We start from the raw sequence: 26,694 nt of genomic DNA on the forward strand, positions 1-26,694 counted from the left end.
GTGGTGATGGTGTCTATCCCACATTTTTCTAACTTACCAAGAAGTAGATTGTGGTCTACTTTGTCAAATGCCTTGCTGAAGTCTAAATATACTATGTCCACATCATTTTGCTGATCTAATTTAGTCACTTTGTTAAAGAATAAAATGATTGGTTTGGCATGATCTCTTTTTTAAAAATCCGTGCTGCCTTTTAGTTATAACTTTGTTTCTAGATGTTCGCAGATCTATTTTTTGATTATTTTTTGCAGTATCTTCCCAGGTATTGATGTTAGGCTGATTGGTCTGTAGTTTTCTGGGTCTGTTTACTTTGCCATCACCATCCATCTCTTAGCTCTTTTCCTGGTCTTCACACGCCCAATTCTGTATCAGTCCAAAACAACTGGAGCTGTGGGCAAGGATTTTTCTTATCTGATTACTTGTCTGAATAGCTTCTTCCCCAAGACCGACTTTCACTTGGCATCCATCTCCAATGCCTGAAGCCTGGGCTGCATCATGCCACCAGTGAGCTCCCCCTTGTTCACACGGATTGGTGAGCACTTCTTTATTCAGAACTGATTCTGAAAGTTAGGATTGCCACCATCACATGAATGTTAGGTACAGCTAGCCATTCCATTGATAGAAGAAACATGAAGGCTATAAGTATTTTTGTTACTCACCCCAGTAATATTGATAACCCAGCAGTTGGGCTCTGACATCCATGGTGAGCAATGTACAGAGAAAAAAAACCCCTACTGTCCATTGGGATTCTTCAGATATTGTCTACTGAATTGTTATGGCCCAGATTAGCATGTTTTATCTTTTTTTTTAAAGGTCAATATTGAACAGGTTCTGATATGTATAGTACAGATAGAGCAGAGATGCCCAACCCGTGGTCCATGGACTGCCACCAGTCCGTGGCATGCCAGCAATCAGGCCACACAAAAAAAAACAAAGCCCCATCCGCACGATGCAGGCAGCATGTAAAACCACAGCCCCTTGTTCCCCTCTCTCCAAGGAACCAGTCCCTGGTGCCCTGAAGGTTGGGGGCCACTAAGCTAGAGGGTAACATTAGGCAGTCTAATATTCGCCTTGGACTGAAGCTCTTGAAGAATGGCTGTTGTGGGTTGTACCTTGATTTCACACAGAAAATGGAGCCTTCCGCGCTGCTCAGGGGTTGACAAACTGAAGGGTATAGCTTCCTCTTTGCTTCTTTAGCCACTTCCTGCCTGTGAATAGGCAGAAATAGGGAGGAACAAAATCCATTAGATAGACTTCTGGAAGAACTTACTAACTCCTTACGAACAAAATAGGTTGTCTTTTTGCATCACTCTGATCATGTACAGTATGGTTTCGCTTTGGAACAAACATAATGGCGGAGGGAGTAAAACGACTGGCACGTTTGTACCCTGTGTCCATGAAGATGCAACCAAACCTGTCCCATTTCTCAACTGGGCAGTTGAGGTTTGGTTGCACCCTGCCCATTGGTCATCATTAGGCCAGCTCATATCTTCTTTATATGTATCCTGAGGCTGTGCCAAAAATATCAAAATACCTGCACATCCAACTTCCTCAGACCCTCCTGCCACCATTCCATTGAGAGCAAAAGCAGAAATGGTGGGTTTGCCCCCATTGAGATCTTGGGAGGTCAGTGCTTCCAGGTCAGTTCTCCAAACTTCCATCCTGAAACCGCTGATGGCTAATAGCCACTTGGGTGTTGTGTATTACCTTACCAGCCACTGGTACAGTCTTGTACCACTCTGGCAGCATTTGCCCCACAACCAATTTGTCTCTCTTTTCTGTCATCATCACATCTCAATGCATGAATAAATATTGTTTCAGTCAGCTGAACAGTAACCACTTGATACTGCTCAATGCCTAGCTTGACAAGGTCCAGGCAGGGGAGATTAGTATCATAAACTCTAGAAGCATTGCATACTCTTGAAGACAGCATGTAAGACTAAAGAGAAGGGCTTCCCTCTGACAAAGGAAGACACTCTAAGCCAGGTCTGCCCAACCCCTGGCCTGCATGCAACCCTGGACAGCCAGTAATATGCCCCAAGATCATAAACTTTTGACATCATAATTAATATACATTAACTATGTTATATATTTTATACGCAGTTCAAGAGAATTCCTCTTCACTCAAAGAGGCTCAGGCAACCCAAAAAGTTCTACACCCAGGGTCTAAGTCCTGCTTTCTAGCTAGAAGAGATGGAGCTATCTCCTTCTGTTCCTGGTGACAGAGAAAAACCTCATCTCTGATCTAAGCAGATATCCTCAGCAACATCAGATGGCCAACAAAACATGCTTTCATACTATCCACAATTTGTAAAAAATAACGATCAGTGCTTTGAGTAGGTAACACTGTCTAGCATCAGACATATGCAAGTTATCTTGAATAGCCTACATGTTGGTTTTGAGAAAGTACAAGCTTTTAGCCCTCTGCAGGATGAAGACTCTCAACTGTTAATTTTGTGCCATATTTCAAACAGGAAACATTCTTATATCCATGGAAAAGGAAAACTGGGACTTTGGGGAGTAGGGGGAAAAGGAAAATAAGGAAAATGAAATTTAAAAGAAAACCAAAACATGTTAACTGCTTCCAAATCACACAGGAAAAGAGGGGACATCAACCTGGACATGGAATCTGTCTTCCATCGTAAACATTTAGTGCCCGTTACCATCTAGTAGGAAGCAAAGGGATAGAAAACAAGCCTATTGTATGTCACACATACAAGGTCCTCATATGCATTTCCACTTTCTGAAGATTAATCAGCTCAATCCATAACCTGCACAAAGTAGGGAAAAACAAGATGCGTGCATGATTTGAGAAAGCACATCTAACAGCATATCACTGGAAGAAGGGGAAGGGGGAGGTATTCTGACCTATTTGTTTTTTTAACATCAGGAACTTCCACACAATCCTTTCTTTGGTCAATGGTATCTAATTCTTTTTCAGGTAGTGGGTTGCTTGTATTCTTGCCTCTCAGCTGCTTGTAACTTAGGAAAGTCTGTCTCTCTGAGGAGGACTGTTCAATCACTGCACCAAATGATTCATGTTCAGCCACTAGTTGGCTTCCTACTGGCAAATCATTTGTCACCGTCTTTATTGCTTCATTATCTATTTTTCTAGACAGACCTCTTTCCGGATTCAAAGAAGCTGTTACATCTGAATCAGCTTCTGGAATCCTAACACCATTGTAATTTGCACCAAACTCTGCTTGATTTTTAGAGCTCTTATTCAAGTATTTTTCCAAATCATTCATGAAAAGAGCCCCCTCACTTGAGCTGCCTGAAGAACCGGTCTGAGGAAGAGGTTTTGTGCTTTCAACCTCATCCAGAGCCCTCAGAGGCTGTGAAGACTCAGGACAAGCTAAAAGGCTACTCTTCACATCCTCACATCTATTTACTTCAACTGCTACAAAACACAGGGAGGTTTCCAGATCCTCTGCTATGAGCTCATCCTCAGCTTCACGAGAGAGTCCGGTGGGAGAATCTGGCTTTTCCTCATCAGAACGAGCCAGGATGGCATCATCCAAGTCATTATCCAAGCATCCAGTGCTGCTCAGGAAAGAGCCTGGAGAAGCTGCTCTTCCATTGCTGAGAGAATGTGCCTGAGAGGATGAGCACCTGCAGGTCATACAGCATTGTCTTTTCATGTCTCCTGCGCCGCCTTCTTCACACGCCTCTTCTAAATGCCTCTTGCTCCTGGAACCTAAAGCAAACAGAGAAAGCAACTTTAAGAAACGACTACAGAAGCAGAGAATGCGATTTGACCCAATACTGCTTTTCTGACCGCTATATTTTAAGGATCCCACCCTCCGCTCTCCAGGTTAAATACTAAGGAAGGATAACCTTATAACCAAAGCCGTTTCAATCAAAGTGGTCTCTAACTGCCTGGAATCTCAGTTTTGAGAAAGTTCAAGCATGGCTTTCCTCCTCTTCCCCTGAGACTGCACATACTTGGAAGGAGGCTTCATCGTGCAAATTAAGTCAAGCCATTTGCTTATTGCTTATAATTCTTGCACTAGAGCAGGGGTGTCAAACTGGAATTCTTTGAGGGCCAGATCAGCATTGTAGGTCTCCTCTGCGGTCCAGCAGGGGAGACGGGAGGGACACCTCCAGCAGCACCCTGCCGGCAAAACAGGTGCTGCCAGGAGAGGCACCGTGGGCCAATCCTTTGCTATTTCCAGCCAGCCCCATGGGCCAAATTTAAGCACCCCTGCATTAGAGTAAGCTAACCTCACTGAGCTGCAGACTTCCTACAGACTTCCTTTACCATTTCAATAGGTACCCTGAACAGGTAGCCCTGCAAGGAGTGTACATGATTTCCTTAAGCTTTACCTGCAGCTCAGATTCTGATGATGAAAGTCTATATACAAGAGGAAGTTAAAACAATACTAAGATTTAAGAAAAGAGAAGAAAGCAGCCCACTGTGCAGCAAGATTAAGTTGTAAGGATAAGAAAACTGCTACTCTAACCCTTAGTATATCAGGAATTTCTGTATTTTTTAAAAGAAGTGTAACACTGCTGCATTTAAAGGAGAGCCAGTTTGGAGTAGTGGTTAAGGCACCAGGCTAGAAACAGGAGAATGAGTCCCAGTCCTGCTTTAGCCACAAAGCCAGCTGGGTGACTTTGGGAAAGCCATTCCTCATGGCCCGAGGAAGGAGGCAATGGTGAACCACTTCTGAAAAATCTGGTTAAGAAAACTGTACAGTCACGTCCAGGCACTCACCAGAAGTCAATACTAATTCAAAGGTATAAAGAAGTTTAAAACATAAACTTGTATTTTTGAAAAGTCCTTTTGAAAGAAGAAATATTTTTATATGATTTATTGATATTAGCAACAATTTAATATCATATGGATATTTTAAACTCTGTATTGGTACAAGTATGCTAATCATGTTTAATCTTAGTTTTGCAAATAACCAAATTACATGAACCCAGATATTGTGGCTACATTATGGCTTACTACACTGTGTGAATAGCCATTATAAATGGTTAGAAAGTTAGAATTAACCTCTATATTATTTGTGATATGATATTCAATTACAGATAGTCCTTGACTTATGACAATTGAGCCCAAAATTTCTGTTGCTAAGCAACATTAAGTGAATTTTGCCCCAATTTACGACCTTTCTTGCCACGGTTGTTAAGTTGCTAACACGGTTCTATCCAGGGAAGTTCTTTTAATAATGGGTTAATAATGAGTGTGCACTCAGTGCACTTAAACAATATATTAAAGATATGGAAATTGAACAAGATTGGGCTGTTCTTCCTAAGAATGTTTATTTGAGCAATCAAAGCAGCAAGATATATCAAATAACCACCCGCAAATTCCAAAAGGCACTAACCTTAGCAACACACTTCCCACAGCAGTTTTGGAGGGCCAATACATAAAAATACCATATGAGCTGAGACTGTGTCCCTGTGGACAACAGGCCATTGAAACTATAGCTCACATCCTGCTATACTACATCTTCTATAAGGACTGACAGATTCTTTTTTTTTTTTAATAGTTTTTATTAATAATAAAAAGAAAAAACAAAATCAACATAAATACATTGAAACAACATACAAAACGAACACACATCAATTCAGTCCAATGACTGACTCTTAGAAGATAAAACAACGGTGGGTTATTTTTCATATTTCTATTTGTATCAATATCTACAGTCACCTATTTACTTAGTTATATATATACATATATAGTTGACTCCTTATTTACTTCTATGCATTTCTATTGAATAATCGAAAGTCATCTTTAAATTCCTATTTTTGCCTCCAGCCAGCTGTACCATCTTTGCCATACTAAATAGTAATCAGTATCATCTTTCTCTTGTATTTCTTTTGTGAGCTTATCCAATTCTGCACATTCTGTAATTTTAGCTATTATTTTGTCTTCTGTGGGTAACTGTTCAGATTTCCAATGTTGGGCAAAGAGTATACGTGCCGCTGTGAGGATATGGATGATCAGATATTTTATTTCTTTGGTATATTGTGCTGTGATTATTCCCAATAAGAAGGTTTCCGGCCTCATTTCCAGTTTTTGTTTCGTGATTTCTTCAATCATTGTTTTAATTTGTTGCCAGTATTGTTTTGCCCTTCGGCATAGCCACCAGAGATGATAATATGTCCCTTTCTGTGATTTACATTTCCAGCACATCGGAGATGTATTTGGGAACATCTTGGCTAGGCACGCCGGTGGGAGGTGCCATCGGTAGAACATTTTGTAAAGGTTTTCCTTGTAGGGTATAGACAATGTCATCTTGTAATTTATCTTCCACAGATTCTCCCACTTATCCAATTCAATAGTATATCCTATATTTTTGGCCCATATTATCATATTCTCTTTGACAACCTCCTCTTCTAATTTGTATTTTAATAAGTACTTATAAATTTTGGTAATCATTTTCTGATCTGTACTTTGTAATATTTTATCCAATTCATTTGGTTCATTTTGGAATCCAAATTGTGCCCGATCAGTTTTATATCTTGATTCTATTTGCATGTATGGCCACCAATCAATGTCTATACCCTGATTTTGTAATTCTTGTCTTGTTTGTAATTCTCCTTCACTGTTCAGTAATTCTTTATAAGTCCTCATTTTCTCTATATCCATGGCATTGGGATATATTAGTGCTTCCATTGTCGATAGCCATTGTGGAATCTTGGTATAATGTTTCCTAATCTCTTGCCATGATTTGTACAATGATTCTCTGATAATATGTTGCTGGAAGTATCCGTGGTGCTTGTCCTTTCCCTCCCACAGAAAGGCGTGCCATCCGCGTTGTAATTCAAAGCCCTCTAGTGATAGCATTCTTTTATTCTTAAGGTCTATCCAGTCCCTTATCCAGTTTAGCGACACTGCTTTATAATATAACTCCCAGTCCGGTAGGCCTAAACCTCCTTTTTCCCGAATATCTTGCATACACTTTATTTTGATTCTGGCCCTTTTCCCATTCCAGATAAATTTTGTTATTATTTTATTAAGGTCCTTAAAAAAGTTCTTTCCTGGCCAGATTGGGGTTACTTGAAAAAGGTAGAGTAATCTAGGCAGTATATTCATTTTTATGGATGCAATTTTCCCTAGGAATGACAGTTGTAATTTGTTCCACGTTTCCAGGTCTTTTCTAATTTGTTTCATTAATTTATTATAATTGTCTTCTCTAATTGTTATTGCTTTAGCAGTAAGCCAGATTCCTAGATACTTTATTCTCTTTACAATTTGTATTCCTAATTTGTCTTCTAGTTTTGTCTCCTGTACCTTTGTCAAATTCTTTGTTAATACTTTAGTTTTTTGTTAATTTTAAGCCCTGCGACTCTTCCATATTCCTCTATCTTCGCTAGAAGTTTGGTTCCTGTTATTTCCGGTTGCTCCATTATAAATACCATGTCGTCAGCGAAGGCTTGCAATTTGTACTCTTCTTTCCGTGTTCTCAAACCTTTTATTTCGGCATCTTTCCTGACTTCATTTAGTAATATTTCCAATGAAATTATGAACAATAGTGGGGATAAGGGGCAGCCCTGTCTCACACCCTTTTGTATAGCCAGATTTTCAGTCATATCTCCATTAATCATAATTTTGGCCGTTTGGAGGGAATATACTCTTCTAATCATATGTAAAAATTTAGCACCAAAGTCCATGGTTTCTAGTTGCAATATGAGGAAGTTCCAATTTAGATTATCAAAGGCCTTTTGTGCGTCTAAGAAGATTAAGGCTACTTGTTTATCAACTCTTTTCTCGTAATATTCCAGGACGTTGATAATTGTTCTTATGTTATTTTTGATCTGTCTTCTTGGAACAAAACCGTTCTGATCTGTAGGTATGTATTTATGAATAATTGTTTTCAGTCTTTGCGTTATAACCAACATGAAGAGTTTATAATCTACATTGAGCAATGAGATCGGCCTATAATTTTTAACTTGTGTGAGGTCTGTGTCTTCTTTAGGGATAAGTGTAATAATGGTTTCAGTCCAGGATTTGGGAATTTCTGCTTCTAATAATGCATCATTGAGGACTTGGAGTAACAGTTCATCGATTGCATTTTGACAGTTTATATAAAACTCCGTTGGTATTCCATCTGGGCCTGGGACCTTGTTGTTTTTTTGCTTTTTCCTTGCTTCCACCAGCTCAGACATCGTAATTGGTCTATTTAATGCTTCTCTGTGGGACTCCTCTAATTTTGTGATGTTTGTTTTACATAGGTATTCCTTAATGTCTTCATCCCGAATCTCTTCTTTCTTGTAGAGACTTTGAAAAAAATCTTTGACTATACGTTTTTTGTCTAGGTTGGTATGGTATATTTGTCCTGTTTCATCCTGCAATTGAAATATTGTTCTCCTTTCTTTTTCTTTTTTCAATTTATATGCTAACCAGCGCCCCGTTTTGTTTGCATGCTCAAAATGTTTCTGTTTTGCTAATTTGATTTTCTGTGCAATTTCTGTCTGGGTAATCAGATTGATTTTATGTTTAGTAAGATTTAATTTTCCTTTTATTGTTTTGTTATGGGGCTCCTTCTGCAATTCTAATTCATATATTCTAAGTTCTTCTAACGATTTATTCCTTGACTGTTGTTTCTCTTTATTTTTTTTTGCCATATACGCAATTGTAAGACCTCTTATGTATGCTTTAATTGTGTCCCAAAGGTTTTGAAGCGATGTCTGTTCTTTAGTGTTTATTTGTAGGAACATTTTAACCTCTTTCTCAATCATCTGTATATATTCCTTATCTTTTATTATTCCCGTATCCATCATCCACCTCCTTTGCTTTCGATGTCCTTTCCATATTATTTTAATGGGGTTATGATCTGCCCATGTGTTCGCTGCTATTTCGATATTTTTTACCTCCTCTCTGAGGTCTGAGGTCATCCAGGCCATGTCGATCCTAGACCATGACTGGTGTGGGTTCGAATAATATGTATACTGTTTTGTTTGCATGTTTGCCTCTCTCCATACGTCATGTAGGTGTAGTTCGTTGATCATGTCTTTGAAAGGTTCCGGTAGAGTTTTCTTTCTGGTTTTACTCTGTTTATTACTCCGATAGTCTTTTTCTATGTCCATGATTGCATTGAAATCTCCTACCATACAGATAGTTTCGTATTCCAGATTCAATTTATAACACCTCACCTAATAAAATACCCAGGAAATATTCATGTTTTTTTATGTGCAACTACTGCTATTGTATCAGTACAAAGTAGTTTCTTTGAATGTGATCAAATTTTGCTCTGTTGTATGTAAAATGAGGCAAACTTTAACTGCCCATTGATAACCCACCACCAACTGCAATACATTATCCTGTCTGCCTCTTATTTTTGTTTTTAGTATTTTTAATGCCTTTGTTTGTGGTACTGGTCTATGACAGTTGTTAAATGAATCTGGCTTCCCTATTGACTTTCCTTGTCATAAGTTTGCAAAGGGTGATCACATGGCCCTATAACACTGCAGCCATCAGAACTGTGAGTCCATTGCCAAGCAGCTGAATTTTGATCAGGTGAGCATGGGGATGCTGCAACAATTATGTGAAAAATGGTCATAAGTTAACAAAACAGAATAACAGAGTTGGAAGGGACTTTGGAGGTCTTCTATTTCAACCCCCTGCTCAGGCAGGAAACCCAATACCATTTCAGACTAGTGGTCTGAATCTCTTCTTAAAAACTTCCAGCGTTGGAGCATTCACAACTTCTGGAGGCAAATTTGTTCCACTGGTTTCTCAGTCAGGAAATTTCTCCTTACTTCTTGGTTGGTTTTCTCCTTGATCAGTTTGTATCCATTGCTTCTGGTCTTGCCTTCAGATTCTTTGGAGAATAGCTTGACTCCTTTCTGTGTGGCAACCCTTGAGATACTGGAACACCGCTATCATGTCACCCCTAGTCCTTCTATTCATTAAAATAGACACATCCAATTCCAGCAACCGTTCTTTATATGTTTTAATCTACAGTCCCCTAAAAAAGTCCCCTTTTTCAGTACTGTTGTAACTTCAAACGGTCACTAAATGAACTGTTGTAAGTCAAAGACTACTCGTAATGCGATCCAAATAATAGGAAAAGTATTCTCAGCATCAAAGTCCTAATTTTCTGGGAGTTATAGCTACTCTACAGGGAAGATACAGTTTCTATTCAACAGTGACTTGTTTACACCAAAAAGTTTCAAAACCAACATTCAATAAAATAAACTCTTTACGCCAATTAAGTTACACTTCTAACAAAACAATACCTTTCCAGGATCTACTTGGAAAGTTAAGATATTGTGAATTGTCATTGGGTGGCTAGCTAATAATAAAATGGCAGCCATAGTAGACGTAGTTAACACCTCTGTAAGCCAAAAAGCAGGTGACCCTGATCACCATTGTAGCTTCCTGGGATGCTGTCTACATCATAGCCATTTCCTTCTGGTATACTTTCAAAAATACTGCCACCATCTTCTAGCAATGACCAGGGCATATGCCAGAGACATTTGTGACACCAGAAATTCAAATTTTGCTGAATGAATTCCTATTTAATCTTTGGAAATCAATATACATACATACACACATATATATACACACACATTTATGCATATACACATGTACATATGTAATATACATACATACAGATTGATTGATTATTTTCTGTCCATTCACCACTGAGACAATTTACATTTTACTGATCTTTTTAAAGTTAGTATGTTTATGACTTTCCTTTTTATTACCTGATTAGGAAAATGTGGCATAAACTTTTAAAAGTAAAGACATCTGTTAAAAAAACCGAGGTGAGGTGAATATATAGAGGCGGAGGATAGTTCCACCTTAAGGAGAACCTGACCTCTTTGCTCATGGGGGATCCAGACCAACGATCTCCACATCTCTTCCTACCAAGAACCTAAAGCTCTGTAAAAAAAGTCTTGAAAAATGCATTTTGTTTGATATTTAAAATGCAGGTTCAGTAATGCTCGAATAAACGATTTTTTTCCTGAGTTTGTTGATAAATATCCTCATTTAAATATTTTTTAACCCCCCGATGATGCCCCCCATCCCCATCAATACGGAACGGATTTAAAACGCCACGGAAAAGCCTCCTCATTCCAGCCCCCTCCCCTCCCCTTCCCTTCCCTCCCTCCCCTCCCTCCCTTCCCTTCCCTTCCCTTCCCTTCCCTCCCCTCCCCTCCCCTCCCTTCCCTTCCCTTCCCTTCCCTTCCCTCCCCTCCCTTCCCTCCCCTTCCCTGGAGACGGTCGGGCCCCAAATCAGAAGAACCCGCCGCAGCCCCCCCCCGCCCCGCCCCTTCCTTTCGCTTTCTCTTCCGGCCTCCCGTGTTACTATGGTTACTACGCCCCGCCCCCGCGCCTTTCGCGACGCCCCCCTCCGGCCATCCCCAAAAGCCCCGGAAGCCCCTCCCAAGGCAGGCCCCTCCCCTCCTGCAAGGGGGGCGCAGGAAAGGGGCTCGACCCCCTCAGCGAGCCACCGCGAAGCCCTCCCGGCCGAAAGCCGCGTCGCCCACCGCCCGGCTGCTCTTGGCGAGAGGCCCAGGCGCGCCCCCCTCTCCGCCCCCCCGACAGCAGCCGCTTCGGTGACTCACCCGCCGCCATCTTCGCCGGAGAGGCGCTGGCCCCGCCCCGCGGCGTCGATCGGCCTTTCGGTGCTCGCGCGGCAGAGGCGCCAGGGCGAGGGGAGGAGCGCCGAGCGGCAGCGGGTGCGACGCGTGGAGAGCCGCCCGGCGGGGACGCAGCTCGCAGACCGCCTGCGCCAGGTGCGCTGCCTTCCCTGTCGGCGCCTCTGCTTCCCCCGAAGGCGCCCGGGGACTGCGGCGGGGTCTCCCCGGAGGCGCCTCGCCGGCGAGAGTGGGCGGGCTGGCTTGTGGGTCGCTGAGTGGGCCCGGGATCCCCGCCTGCGTCCCTTTCTCATCTCCCCGCTTGAGAACGGGCGCTGCGGAGAGGGCTGCCCTTCCGGGCACTCAGGGCCGTTTGGTTGGTTTCAGGCTCGGAGGCCGCGGCGTGAGTCAGCAGCTGTCGGGAGCCACGATGGGGGATGAACGGGCAGCCCAGGAGAAGCTTCACCTCATCACCCGGAATCTGCAGGTCCTCGGCTGGGGGGTGGGGGGGTGAAGAAGGGGCGGAGGAGCTCAGGGGCCAGGAAGAAATCGGCCCTTAAACTGGGAGGCTGCCGGCCCTGAGCAAGGACGGGCCTCGAGCGCTTCGTTCATTCGTTCATTCGATTTCTTTGTTTAAAAAGTTTTTTTTATTTTTATGACCAAACAAACATAGAATACATAATCAATCAGTGTATCATCTGAGTACATCTTTTGTGTCTTCTCCCTACTCCTCAATTACTTCACATATCTTAATATTTATCATTTCATTTATTACGCCATTTCTCCCATCGTTCTTTGCACTATTATTCTATATATTCTCCAACTAATAATAAAATTGCCCCCGTATCTTAAAATATTCTGATTCTTCTCTTTCTTTAAATGTCAAAGTCAATCTATTCATTTCTGCACAATCCAATATTTTCTTAATTATTTCCCCCCTCCATGGGGATTTTTTCTGCTTTCCATCTTTGCGCAAATACTATCCTCACTGCAGTTACAACATGTACAATCAAATATATATTTTCCTTACTAAGTTTCTCTGGTAAGATACCCAATAGGAACAGTTCAGGTTTTAAATCTATATGTTGTTGTATCATTTCTTCTAACCATGTTTTGATTTTCATCCAATAATTTCTCACTTCTTGACATGTCCACCACATATGATAATATGATCCTGGTATCTGATGACATTTCCAACATTTTGCAGATTTATCTTTAAACATTTTTTGCCAATTTTTCAGGTGGCATATGCCATCTATAAAACATTTTATATTGATTCTCCTTATATGCTGTGGACATTGTTAATTTATAATTCTTTCCCCATAGTTGCTGCCATTTATCTAGCTCAATTGAATATCTGAAATTTTTTGCCCAGGCTATCATTGTTTCTTTTACCTGTTCTTCTAATTCAGTACTAAGTAGATAGTTATATATTATTTTAATTATTTGTTCATCTGTTCCTGTGAGTATTTTATCCAGTTCTGTCATTTCTAAATAGAAGCCATATAATTTAGCATCTTTTTCATATCTTGTTTGAATTTGCATGAGTATACCAAGCCATCTCAATCCCTTGTTCTTCTATTTCTTGTTTCCCTTTCAATTCCCCCTTATCTGTTAAAATAGCCTTATATCTAAGAATATTTCTAATATTAATAATGTTTGGATGTTTTAATGCTTCCATTGTTGATAACCATGCTGGTATTTTCAAATAATATTTATCTCTAATCTTCTCCCACACTAGTAATAATGCATTTCTTACATAATGTCTTTGAAAATAGATACGCATCTGTGTTGTGATAAAAAAAGATGAGTGCAGAACGCAGAAATGCCATGGACAGTCTTCCCTGATTTTGCTGCTTTTCTGCTACAGGGCTGATCAGATAATGGCTGCAGTGATGAGGTCTCACTTCTTGCTCTCTGCAGGGGCCAGAGAACGTGGTGGGATCCGTGACTGAAGTGGGGAGGTGAAGTTAATAAGGCTAACTAAGAATCCCTGAAGGGGAGGAAACGATGGAGACCTGACCTTCTTAAATCCCTGGAGTGCTTATCTCAAGAGAGCGCATTTAGTCTGGCAAGACTGGCAGCAACAAAGACATTTCTCTGATGAGCTCAAGGTGTCATTCTGCTTCCTTGTGCCTGGCAGGGAAGAGCCACAATCGGATCCCTTGGGCTTCCAGGCAGCTTCAGTTATTTCTTGTTCAAGTCTTGGGGTTTTGTGGATGCTGGCCTCGGGAAGAGTTCTGCTGCAGTCAAGACATTTAATCTTGACTTTTGGTAAAATTTCTACTTCCAGCAGACGTTCTAAACAATCCTATTTGTTTGCAGGAGGTTCTTGGAGAGGATAAATTGAAAGCCATCCTGAAAGAGCGGGAGCTGAAGATTTACTGGGGGACAGCCACGACGGGCAAGCCTCACATCGCCTACTTCGTGCCCATGTCCAAGATCGCAGACTTCCTCAAGGCTGGCTGTGAGGTTGAACCAACTCTGCCTTTGCTTTGGATCCTTGGGGGGAGTCATGTGATCGCTGCCACCATAGCCTGAATTGGCCTGTGGAATATTGGAGACCTCTGGAGAGGAAGATATGTGCAAAGCTGACTGGGGAATTCTGGGAGATGAAGTCCACCCACTTTAAAGCTGCCAAGATTAAGAAACACTGCCCTACTGTGTCTTCTTGGACCACTCCCCATGTGTGACTCTGAGTCACTAGATAAACCACACCGAGCTGTATCTCTAGGGTGGGAAGGGAAGAAGAGGCAGAAGAATACTCTGTACCTTGATAAAGGAATCTCTCTTAACTCGTGGGCACAGTCATCTCATTTCCTTCAACCAAACTGTTTAAACTGGACCAAAACGCACAACTGCATGGGAATCCTAAATTCTAGGAAATTAACTCCCAAATCACCTCCTGTTCTCAGGATTTTTATTCCTTAGGTAGAATTTGCTGCAGTTGGTAATGATAGTGATTATTGGGCAGCTGTATATGATAGATGGGATTGTGATGTTTTTAGGTTTTGGGAAGGGTTGAGCCTTTAAGGATTCTCAGTCCAGTTGGTGGCAGTGGGAGCGGCACTCTGCAGTGTGAGGTTGGTAGACTCTGCAGGGCTTTCAAGGTGAACAGCCCTTGACTCTGAATCCCCTCCGTTTTCTGTCTGGGATTTGGAGGAAAGAACACGGTTAGCCTTCCCTCAATTTTTTAGTACAAGGCAAGCAGTGGGAATTGGGTGAAAACCCATCTCTGGCCCCAGAACTGCCCAGGGTGGGTGGGGTCTTTGCCTACTTTGGGGGTGGTTTAAGAAGGATGCCTCAGAGTTGTGCAGCTCTCTTCAAACCCTCTCCTCCTCCAATCAGGTTGCCTTTTCGTTTTGGCTTTAAGGGTAGGGGGATTTTGTGACTTCACAGACTCCCCCCTCCCCCACGCCCAGGCCAGGGAAGGGACATTGCCTCACCGAAAAGACAGCAGCCCATATGACCCCCCCACCCACTCTGTTTCTCAGGTGACCATTCTGTTCGCTGATCTCCATGCCTACCTAGACAACATGAAGGCTCCGTGGGAACTTCTGGAATTGCGTACTCAGTATTACGAGGGGGTCATTAAGGCAATGCTGGAGAGCATCGGTGTGCCTCTGGAGAAGCTCCGGTTCGTCCGAGGGACCAACTTCCAGCTCAGCAAGTAAGTTGAGAGGGCCGAAGCCACCCTCTTTCTGCCAGGAGAAATCCTGGGAAAGATAGAGTCTGATGCCAAAGGCAGATTTTTTAACATTACTATTTAATATACTTATACGTCCCCTGGCTCCCAATGACTCTGGGCTGTTTATAACAAAAATCAGTAAAACCTAAAAGGTGGATGAAAGATGCCAAGCATGACAGACAGGTGGCATGGATTGGGGAGAGTCTCTCCCCCCCTCACCAAGGCCCTGGGTGAAGGGCGGGGCCATCCAGTTGAGGGGAAACTCATTCTAGAGGGCAGGGAAGGTGCATTTCAGGTTCCCACAGATGATATTGTTTAATTGGTGGAATCCAGATGTGGTAGCCCTGTTGGACCAACTGGCTGGGCTGATACAATGGGAAACAGGTGGGCAGAAGTCCTGGTGCCGCTGTTTAGGGGACAACTGGCATCTTGGATGTCACCCAGAAGAAACTGGTAACCTATGCAGTTGGTGAAGCAGAGCAGTTACTTGGGCATGCCCACTACTGCCTATGGCACCCCAGTGGTTTTTTTGTTCTTGTTACTATATTCTCTTTTTGTCATTACAGTTCTGTTTTAATGATACTTTAATTTTTAAAATTATTAGATTGTTTTTTCTTGTTCTTTTAATTTTGTATACTGTCCAAAGTCAAAAGTATGAGATGGCAGCTATATAAAATTAATTAATTAATATTGGACCCGTTGAGGCTTCTGAATAGTCTTCAAGATCAGCCCCACATACTTTACATTGCAGTAGTCAAACTGAGGTAACATGAGTGACTGTCTGAAGGAATTATGAGGGTTAAGAGGTGCAGAGGTGGGATATAAATAAATGCATAACAGTTAATGTGTATGTTTCTTACTTCTAAGGAGGATTGCTGTTGCTCTAAACAAAAAGTCAACTGCTAATTTAATTTGCATTGACTGACAAGTATTTAAGTTTCCAATAATGTAAACTCTCAATTGAAACAATAAAAATGTTTCAAATTTATGCCTAAACTTTTCTTAATGCTTTTGTTCATATTGTATAATCTTTTTGATCGTGAATTTTATAATTTTATATAAATAAACAATTATTTGCCTAGTATGAATGCTGAACTATAATTGCAATTTATTTAAAAAGTCCAGTCTTTGTAGTATTGCTACATATTTCAGTCCATCTGCACTGATAAATTCAATAACTTTATATAACTGTGATTTTTATCAGGATAAAATAATATAGTGTATGATTTATCCATATTTGTCAGTGAGATGAGATAATTTTTTGATCTACATTTATTGTAGCATTTTATTGATCTACGAACAGGTTGATTATGTGACGGTCTATTTTTACATTGATGTTAAATATTCTCATTTCCCCCCCAACATTCTGCTAATTCTTCAAGAGGGAAGAGGAAACAAATAGGTGCACAGGAGCATCCTTGTTGGTGCCTTTGCTTGTTGGAAGAATTAAATTCAGGTATCCTCGACTTACAGCCATTCATTTAGCGGCCATTTGAAGTTACAACAACAATGAAAAGGTGACTTACAATGGTCCTTGCATTTATGACCGTTGCAGCATCCCCCATAGTCACCTGACCAAAACTCAGCCACTTGGCAACCGGCATGTATTTCCGATGGTTGCAGCATCCCAGGATCATGTGATCACCATTGGCAACCTCCCCAGGTGACTTCAGTGGGGGAAGCCAGATTCATTTAATGACCATTTGATTCACTTATCATCTGCAGTGATTCGCTAAACAGCCATGGCCAAAAAGATGGTAAAATTACTCTTAACCACCACCTTGCTTAATAGTGGCAATTCTGGGCTCGGTTGTGGTCGTAAGTTGAGGACTACCTGCATGCCGATAAATGTAAGGATCAGCTGCCCATTCGATAAAGGTCTGTGTATCCTATGCAGTCCCGAGACCATTTGCATCTTTGGCAAAGGAAGAACATTTTATCACACTTATGGCTTACCTTCTGTCTGCCTAGGGAATACACTCTGGATGTCTATCGACTGTCCTCTGTGGTCACCCAGCATGATGCCAAGAAAGCTGGCGCAGAAGTGGTGAAACAAGTGGAACATCCTCTCCTCAGTGGTCTTCTCTACCCTGGGCTGCAGGTAGAGAGACATCCATATGTTAGCCAACTGTTTATCTTTTTAAAAAACACAATCTGAGTTTATAGTAGGTGTGCAGGGCCCAGTACGTGTGGAGCAATATGAGGAGCAGAAATGCTCTTGTTTTACATCTGTTAGAAGTGATTCAGCCTTGGACTTCCCCAATCTCAATATTTGAGGAGCAACACACCTTTTTGAAGTATATTTGCAAATTAATTTCCAAGCTGAGTTTCATTTGCAAATGTTCCACAGACTGAAAACAGCAGGCTGCATAAAAACTAGGACATTAATTGTGGTGGAACAAAGAAACTTGTTCCTTCCCTGTTTGCTTCTGGAGCTCATTGCCTTTCAGTTATGGCCCTTGCACATAATATCTTCTGAGGAAAAAAATGGGGAGCACTCTGTTAAAATCAGTAGATTCTAAGGAGTCCTTTTTTCTTGCTCTTGCTGCAGGCACTGGATGAAGAGTACCTGAAAGTTGACGCACAGTTTGGAGGAGTGGATCAGAGAAAAATTTTCACTTTTGCAGAAAAGGTGAAAGCAGAGGCGTGCCCCTTTTCAGATATGCTAGCCAAAATTCTGTTGCCTTTGGTTGTAACCTGGTATCCCATGGCTGGACCAAGATATTTTCCAGGAGCTCTTGCCTCCAGCAAGGGATCAGCACAACTCCTGGGATACTCTCCCTGTCCAGTGAGAGACTGAACGTGGCCCACAACAGGTGCCAGGTTTCAGTCAGGAAGGGGCATCCTTTTGGCAATTTCTCTCCGGGGTGGTGGAACCACTGGCTGAAGGGGAGGAAGTCTCTAGGGAGAGGAAAGGGACAATCCGTCTGTTCAGGGGAAGAAATCCGATCCACAAGTGGTTCTGGTTGGTTGGCCTGTGACGGCACTTCAACCCCCTTTCTTGGAGGAATCGCTTGTGTCTCTTCATCCACTAAGCCACATCTCTTCCTCTCAGCCTCCTGAATTCTTTGTTTGTGACATGTGTACGTGTGTTTTTCTCTCTGCTATAGTACCTCCCATCCCTGGGCTACACGAAACGCATCCACCTGATGAACCCCATGGTACCTGGATTGACGGGCAGCAAAATGAGCTCTTCGGAAGAGGTGGGTCCCAACACCCATGCCTGTGGGTGAGAGAGAGCTCTGCTGGGGCGGCCCTTTCAGGGGTTTGAGTTGTGCTCATAGAACAGGTAATTATTAATCAAGCTAGATAAGTTAGATAATAAGTTGATATTAATCAAGTTAGATAAGTATATTGAAACAAAATGAGGAAAAAAATAGAACACTTGAAAAAATGAAGAAGAAGCCAATGTCCAAAACCATGTTTCAACAAAACAATGAAATGATTTTACTAATCTCAAATGAACAGCCTCAATTTTCCAGGGCAAAGAAAAGTTAGCCTGTTGACATGAATACATTTGATGAATTCTTACGGTAGGTAGCAGTGGAATCCACCTGGTTCAATGGCTACTTTTTAAACCCATTGTATCTGATGGTGGCACAAAATGCCACCATCAGATACAATTGTACGCAAAATGTGGCACAAAAACTCTGCCCTGTGGCAGGAATAGACCTGCAGCACAACCTGGCAGGTAGATGCTTGGGATTCTAGCCGATTATTCACACGCTCAGTGAAACTTTATCCAAAAAGAAAAGGTTGGGAGTGATATTCAAGGATTCGATGAATATCAAGGAGTAGATATTAAACACTCCAATCCAGGGTTTCTGATCCTTGGGAATTTTAAAATGGGTAGACCCAGAATTCCCCAGCCAGCATGCCTTCACGCTGGGGAATGCATTCGTGATGGTTGGGGAAATCTGGGAGTTGAAGTCCATCCATCTTAAAGTTGCCAAGGTTGGGGAACAACACTATAATTCATTAATGTAAATACACCCTATTGAAACCCTATCATGGTTCCTCTTTATTTAAAAAAACCCCTTCAAATTGTGTCTAAAGAGTAATATCTGACCATCTTCTCTTTTTCTTCCTTTTTTAGGAGTCTAAGATTGATCTCTTGGATCGAAAAGAGGATGTGAAAAAGAAGCTTAAGAAGGCTTTTTGCGAGCCAGGGAATGTGGAGAACAATGGGGTCTTGTCCTTCATCAAGCATGTGCTCTTCCCCCTCAGATCAGGTGAGGGTCCCAAGTGGCCAAAGGCAAGAGAGTCAGCACTGGCCTTGGTAGGTAGGTGAAGTAGAAGGAGAAACCGAGCTCAGAGGTTGTTTTCCTCCTACCCATTTCATGCCTTTCTACTAGCTGAAATAGGAATCCTAAGCAGTGGGAAAACGGACGGATGTGCCTGGCAGCATTCCTGGATCCTGAAGCCTTGGGGGTGTGGGGGGGGGTGTTCTTTACAGTGGCAAAAGAAATCTGTGTAGGAGAGTCCATCTGCCATGTCGCTAATTCAGTCAAAATCTACCTTCTTGTAATTTGGGCTCTTAGTATAGTTCTTGCTGTGGGAATAACAGAAATGAAGTGCCAATAGGAGAGAATATTTGTTGTTCACTGAACAGGGGGGTCCTTGGGGCTCCCTGAGCTTGCTTGTTTTCTTGCAGAATTCATGACTGAACTAGGTAACATCATCAGTGATGATGAAGTTACCTAGTTTGGGTAATGAAACATCTGCAAGAAAACCAACTCGGAGAGCACCAAAGGTGAGTCTTCTTGCTCTTCTAGTGCTTCAGGAAGTGCTGTTACAGGCTAATCATAGCTCCTCTGACAAGGCCGAACAGGTTCTTCCCTCCTCCCCCACCGAAATCATTTTCCATTCCACTGTCTTGGTCTCTTTTATGATTTTGATCTTCATCAAGTGAGCAGCCTGGATTGGTCCCAGTCCTCCAGGTGAAGTTTGGCCTAGCTCCCAGAGCTCTGAAATGAACTTTGCATCCTTTGGACCTGGGTGAAGAACCTGTTTGGTCTGGAGTCAGGTGGGGTACAGAGTCAGGTGGGCATCAAGTGAGATCTTTGTAGGTTGTTGTGATGCTCAGCATCATCCTACCCAAAAGAATATTCGAGGATGCTGGGTACTAAATGTGGGTTTATGTGTGTGGCTGTGCTGTTGTTTAACAGACATCTTCACTTTTTTTGTAGAGTTTGTCATCCTTAGAGATGAGAAGTGGGGAGGCAATAAAACTTACACAAGCTATGGGGATCTCGAGAAGGACTTTGCTGAGCAGGTAATATGTGGAACGGCTCCAGGGTCAGAAGGGCTGGAGCTGCTTGCTTTGGTTTTGCAAACCCCAGTTTCCTCTCCTGCGTTCAGGCGGAAAATTTGTGTAATTTCCAAGCTGTACTTTACTCTCAGATGTTTGGAGAAAAACTTTCTGTCATTCTGCATACTTAGTAGAGCTGGACCCAGAGTCACAGAGATGGATGACTTAAAATTATATTTCATCTCCTTTATATACCAAGAATATATACAAGTCAGATTAATACAAACCCAGATGTTTTCTTATAATTTTTATCAGAACAACATAGGGCCAGTTTGCATATAATAAATTGAAATGCTTTAGAATTCTACCATACTGGAAATAAGCAGGTAAATTGTGTATATTGCTCAATATCTCTCTAAATAAATCAGAATGAATCCGGTTTATTCAGTTGTAAATCACTCTGTCCCCTTCATTTTCCAATTTCCCATTACAAAAGGTGGGAGAAAGATTGAAACTCTAGAATCTGTTTTTGGACACATAAAAAACAGTTCAGTGGAATGAAGTGTCCACTAATCAAGGATATCTGTTGAGTTAAAGTTGGGGTTCTTGCAGATTTATGAACTTCGTGTGATAACATCACCACATAAATGACATTATGGAAACAATATAAATTTGCAGCAAAAAAATTTGGACTGCTGCACACAGACTCCATTGTATCCAGTTTTTATAAGATAATCCTCGCTTAATAACTGGTCACATAGCAACAATTGCAACGGATCTCCCCAGAGCTATTTACAGCCAGATTTCAAAGTTCAGACAAGCCTGAAATCATGTTAGGTTTTTTTCTAACTGGCTTGCATTTATGACCACTTGCGGTGTCTCATGGTCATAAGACACTGATTTTTGGTGGGCTTTGTCAGTTTTCAATGGTTACTCCCAGTTTCCTGCAAAAATGCCCATTTTTGGAAAAACTGGAAACTGCTTAACCACAGCTATGTTTGCTTATGATCGCCACAAAAAAAGTTTGTAAAATTCCAGCTTCAATCATGGTTGAGGACTATAGTGAAATAGTGAAACTATTAACTAACCATCAGAGTCCTGAACATTCTGCAGTGAGCTCCTTTTTGAGCGCAGGGAGTTTAGTATCTGAAGAACAGCCAAGGAGGGTTCCCTACCTGGTTTACTCAGTCCCAGCAAGCCAGAATTCCAAAGTAGTAGTAATATGATGAGCCGTGGTGGTGCAGTGGTTAGAGTGCAGTCCTGCAAGCTACTTCTGCTGACTACCAGCTGCCAGCAATTTGGCAGTTCAAATCTCACCAGGCTCAAGGTTGACTCAGCCTTCCGTTCTTCCAAGGTTGGTAAAATAAGGACCCAGATTGTCGGGGGCAAAGGCTGACTCTGTAAACTGCTTAGAGAGGGCTGTAAAAGCACTGTAAAGCAGTATATAAGTGCTATTGCTATTGCTATTATTACTGCATCAGACAAATACTTTTCTGTGGAACAAATACTCTACTTTTTAAAATCTTCTCTATATTATTATCATTAAGCTGTCAACCCAGGTTCGAAACCTGTGTGCTATGTGATGGGGTGAGCTTCCATTTCTTGCCTCAGCTCCTGCCCAGTAGCAGTTCAAAAGCAAGGAAGTGAGCTTAGATGTTCTGTGAGCTTCGGCGTCTAGTCATGCTGGCCACATGACCACGAAAGTGTCTTCGGACAACGCTGGCTCCTTTGACTAAGTAATAGTGGAGCCTCGGGATCCGAGTGTCTGTCATCCTTAGTTCAGGATGCGTCCCATTCTCTCCCCCCCCCCCCCCCGATTCAGACCCAGTTTGCAACCTAGAGGTTCTCCTGGACCCGTGTCTTCTGCTCGAAGAGCAGCTGTCAGGCATAGCCAGGAGGCTTTTGCACAGCTGTGGTTTGTGCGCCAGCTGTGACCTTTCCTGCGTCAGGACTCCCTGCACTCAGTTACTCAAGCCCCAGTCATCTCATCTGGACTGCTCCAATGGGCTCTACACGGGGCAACCCTTGAAGTCCATTGGGAAGCTTCAGCCAGTGCAAAGGGCGGCAGTGAGCACAGTCTTTGGGGTCCCTAGGAAGGCCATCTCACAGCTCTGCTCCATGAACCGCACTGGCTCCCGGTCTGCTTCCAGGGGCAGTTCCGGCTGTTGCTTCTGACCTTTAAAGCCCCTAGTGGCATAATAGGTCCAGGCAACCCGATGAACTACCTCGGCCCCTTAGGGCCTAGGACAAGACCGGCTTCTTGTGCCGGCAGAGAACACCTACTTCAGATCCTGTCAGTCAAATAAGTCAAACTAGTGGGATCCAGAAGAAGAGGCTTCTCTGCCACAGCGCCCCCCTGTGGAACATCCTGCCCTCTAAGGCAAGACCCCCCTCCTCCTCTCCTTCCGCAAGAGCCTGAAGACCTGGCTCTGCCGGTTGGCCTGGGGACCCAGTAGGGAGGGAGTTCCATGCTGGAGGGGGCTGCTGGGTTGATGGCAGAGTCTACCTCCCACCCTTGCTCTCCGGTCTCCACCTGGCCATCTTTTTGGTTGTCATGTTGATGATGTATTCTCATTGTGTTCCTTTGTCATTGTTTATTTTATAATGCTATTATTTTACTTCTGTTCTATTTACATGTCTTTCAATTTTCTTCCTTTTTATTATTGTGAGCCGCCTAAGGCAAGACAGGGGCAAATATATTTAACAAATAAATAAATTACTAGCCTTCTGACAGGGGCCCTTGAATGTGAAGATGCCCATTTCTCTTTTGTCCAGTGCTGCTCTTGATTGTGCTTCATTGTCCGTGCTGTTCAGAAGGGAGGCAGCCCTACTGAGGATCAGCAGTGGCAGCACACATCTGGGTGTTGCTGAGAGATGGTGTCCAAGAAAGATTAATCTGTTCTGCTGCTTTGATCTTGTGATCAGGTTGTCCATCCAGGAGACTTGAAGAACTCCATAGAGGTGGCCTTGAATAAGCTCCTGGATCCTATCAGAGAGAAGTTCAGCAGCTCACAAATGAAGAAACTTGCCAGCTGCGCGTATCCTGATCCCTCCACAGCAAGTAAGGGCCACGGGAATAGGAGCTGGCCTGCCATGTGCCTAGTGGGCAAGATACAAGCTGCGGTTGGGGCTTAGAGCCACCTCCAGACCTCCCACATTTTCACTGTTTTTCTTCGCATTCTCCATTTCTGCTTTGTGTCATTATCTCTCTCCCCGCTCCCCCCCCCCGGCCTGCATGGAGCAGCTCATCTGCAGTGCAGAGTCCTCCGTGAGAAAAGGTGGCTGGCTGGAGCCACACAAGAGCTGCTCCAACAAGCTCCCAGCAGTCCCCTGAGCGGTTGTTAAATGAGCCATTCCTCAACTGTGGAGGGACTAGACAACCAGGCCGGTGACGCGGGGGAAGAGAAGGTCACGGCTGGCTGAATTGAGGCTTTTGCTTGCATCTCTGGCCTTTGCTGGCTGGGATTGTACAGCATGTGAGATGAGGTTCTTTGGATGCAGCACTTGTAGGAATCAGCCTGGGAACAATAATAAGATGTATTCCATAGCTTTATTTATTTATTGCTCATTTGAAGTCAGAAAATCAAAAGCAAGAAGGAAAGCATATCAAGGAAAAGCAACTCAGAATAAAAATAATTTGCATTTATCCTTAATCTTAGGACTTTTTGAAGTTCTTTATTGTGTTCATTTTTCAGACAAAGGTGTCCTCCACTGATCCAAAGAAAGATGTGCTTACAGTTTTGCAATAATAAACTTAGTGGCAACAGGAATTGAATCCATTTATATATTGTATCAGTGTACAGGTGTTGGGAATAATGTATAATGTACCAACAGCAGGGTTCCTTGTAGAATATTATTCAATGGGTTTCTCCCCTTTTTTTCCAAAGCTTTTGGTCAAAAGAATGTTCCTACCAAAGATTGTAAAATGTGCCAATTTTCTTACAAATCTTCCAGCTTAAGCCAGCAGGGCTACAAATTAAAGTAGCATGCTACTTTAACCTGCTACTTTTACTTGAAGCAAAAATTATATCTTTAAACCTGGCTTTAGTCTTTAGGCATTCTATTAACCCAAGTTTTGTGGGAGAGATTAAGAAGTTTGCGAAGACTGTGAAAAGTTGTCATTTAGAAAATGATTCATTTCAATCATTATTTTGCACCAAATCTTTAAATTCTTGAATCAACTAGAATTGGACAACTTGGTAAACTAGAAAAGTGTGGGATAGACAGCATCACCACCAGATAGATTTGTAACTGGCTGACAAATCATACTCAACGAGTAGTCCTTAATGGTACCACATCTGCATGGAGGGAAGTAAGCAGTGGATACCACAAGGTTCTGTCTTAGGCCCAGTACTCTTCAATATCAATTGAATAAATGACTTAGATGAAGGAATAGAAGGGGAACTCATCAAATTTGCAGATGATACTAAGCTGGCAGGAGTAGCCAACACCCCACAAGACAAGCTCAGGATCCAAAAAGATCTTGACAAACTTGAACAATGGGCCCTTTCCAACAAAATGAAATTTAATCTGAAGAAAAGCAAGGTTTTATACCTAGGCAGGAAAAACCAAAGGTATAAGTATAGATTAGGTGAAACCTGGCTCAAAAACAGTAACTGTGAGAGGGATCTTGGAGTCCTAGTGGACGATCCCTTAAGCATGAGCCAGCCATAGGCAGCAGCAGCCAAAAAAGTTAATACAATCCTTGGCTGTATAAACAGAGGCATAGAATCAAAATCACATGAAGTATTAGAATCTCTCTCTTTTGTCTGCTATTTACTTGCAGAATCTGCTATGAAAGGCTGCACAAAGAACTCTGACTCCGAGGAAGTCGTCCCGTCCCGAGTGGATCTCCGGGTTGGCAAAGTGCTCAGTGTGGAAAAGGTGAGGTGCTTTTAGTGCCCCCCTTTGTGGGTGCTGTTAAGAGTTACGTCTGTCCCACTAGGGGCCCTTGCTTAAAGCCCCTTGGCTGGTCCCTGATGTTCCCGTCTGATGCCTACAGCATCCCGATGCCGATGCTCTGTACGTGGAGAAAATTGACCTGGGAGAGGCCGAACCTCGAACAGTGGTCAGTGGTCTGGTGGCTTTTGTGCCCAAGGAAGAGCTGCAGGACAGGCTGGTGGTCCTGGTGTGCAATATGAAGCCCCAGAAGATGCGGGGAGTGGAGTCCCAGGCCATGCTGCTCTGCGCTTTCAGGTTGGCAAAGGAAGAAGTGGGGCAGGGTGGAAGAGCTGCGGCTTAGGTGGCGCCTCTTCCCGGAAGCATCTTGCACGTGGTGCTCAAGTTCTCCTATGGGTGCTTTCTTTCTCCATCACCTTCTCAGTTCTGGAGATCCCTGCCAAGTAGAACCCTTGGACCCCCCAGCAGGCTCCTGTCCTGGAGAACGAGTGTTTGTAGAAGGCTTTGAGAATGGCCAACCGGATGATGAGCTGAAGCCCAAGAAGAAAGTATTTGAGAAGTTGCAGGTAAGTGGAGAAGCTCCGTCTTGGTGCAGGTGTGCCCAGAGTCCTAAGCAGCATCCAACTTGGGGGTCAGCAACTCAAACAACCCCCCTTGCCCAGGGGTGCTGCGCACCCTAAGGGTGGCTGGAGCAGCTTTTGCAGGAGGGCTTGGGAGCAGTTGGAAGAGCTTGGACTTCTGCATGGGGCTGCCTATGGCAAATTGGTGCTAATCCATTTCCTATGGAAGAACAGCCTGCAGATGTCTGATTTTAAGTGATGCCGAATCCCATCTTTGAAGAATCTCAGCATTTTATGTGGCCCATTAATTCTTTGCTCTCTTCATGGAGGAGAAGGGAAGTGTAAGAGACGGGAGATGCTGGAAATACTTAATGGCATTATTTCTGGCTCTGGAAAAAGGACAGTGAGGTTGGATGTCTTGATCCATTCTTGATGTATGTTCAATGGCAGATTGAAGAAATAATTAGGTTAAATATTGGAGGTAACAATAGTAACTGTGAGAGGGATCTAGGAGTCCTAGTGGACAATCACGTATGAGCCAGCGGGTTTGGTCCCAACAATATAATAAAGATGTTGAGACCCTGGAAAGTGCAGAGAAGAGAACAAAGATGATGAATGGGCTGAACGCTAAGCTGTACAATAAACGGTTAAGGGAACTAGGTGTGTCTAGCCTAATGAAGAGAAGGACTAGGGGTGATAAGATAACTATCTTCCAGTTCTTGAGGACAGTCAGAGAGAAGAGGGGGGCGACT

The 26,694-nt window shown here is 42.9% G+C and overlaps 2 protein-coding genes across 4 annotated transcripts in view; one reads left to right on the forward strand and one right to left on the reverse strand.

The window, feature by feature from the left end:
• Positions 1 to 11,678, reverse strand: part of S100PBP (S100P binding protein) — a 24,865-nt gene extending 13,187 nt beyond the window's left edge. Inside the window, exons 1-3 of one of the 3 annotated variants that reach the window (XM_070949446.1) lie at positions 11,533 to 11,678; positions 2,866 to 3,694; positions 1,110 to 1,205 (exon numbers count right to left, since the gene is read on the reverse strand). In XM_070949446.1, the coding sequence (XP_070805547.1) occupies positions 1,110 to 1,205; positions 2,866 to 3,694; positions 11,533 to 11,542 (935 nt within the window). In that variant the 5' untranslated portion in view covers positions 11,543 to 11,678. Of the gene's footprint in view, positions 1 to 1,109; positions 1,206 to 2,865; positions 3,695 to 10,781; positions 10,839 to 11,532 lie in introns of those variants that run through there. The other 2 variants (XM_070949445.1, XM_070949447.1) reach the window with 2 other exon arrangements.
• The window catches only part of YARS1 (tyrosyl-tRNA synthetase 1), a 17,428-nt gene continuing 2,332 nt past the window's right edge, over positions 11,599 to 26,694 (forward strand). The window contains exons 1-13 of the mRNA XM_070949444.1: positions 11,599 to 11,703; positions 11,932 to 12,031; positions 13,870 to 14,016; positions 15,039 to 15,214; positions 17,204 to 17,333; positions 17,784 to 17,864; positions 18,343 to 18,435; positions 19,329 to 19,464; positions 20,422 to 20,507; positions 23,409 to 23,544; positions 25,270 to 25,367; positions 25,486 to 25,679; positions 25,807 to 25,948. Of these exons, the coding sequence (XP_070805545.1) occupies positions 11,975 to 12,031; positions 13,870 to 14,016; positions 15,039 to 15,214; positions 17,204 to 17,333; positions 17,784 to 17,864; positions 18,343 to 18,435; positions 19,329 to 19,464; positions 20,422 to 20,507; positions 23,409 to 23,544; positions 25,270 to 25,367; positions 25,486 to 25,679; positions 25,807 to 25,948 (1,476 nt within the window). The 5' untranslated portion in view covers positions 11,599 to 11,703; positions 11,932 to 11,974. The remainder of the gene's footprint in view (positions 11,704 to 11,931; positions 12,032 to 13,869; positions 14,017 to 15,038; positions 15,215 to 17,203; positions 17,334 to 17,783; positions 17,865 to 18,342; positions 18,436 to 19,328; positions 19,465 to 20,421; positions 20,508 to 23,408; positions 23,545 to 25,269; positions 25,368 to 25,485; positions 25,680 to 25,806; positions 25,949 to 26,694) is intronic.

This window comes from Pituophis catenifer, unplaced genomic scaffold, assembly GCF_029215685.1.
Source record: "Pituophis catenifer annectens isolate HBS135680 unplaced genomic scaffold, rPitCat1.0.hap2 SCAF_9, whole genome shotgun sequence".
Taxonomy (NCBI): domain Eukaryota; kingdom Metazoa; phylum Chordata; class Lepidosauria; order Squamata; family Colubridae; genus Pituophis; species Pituophis catenifer.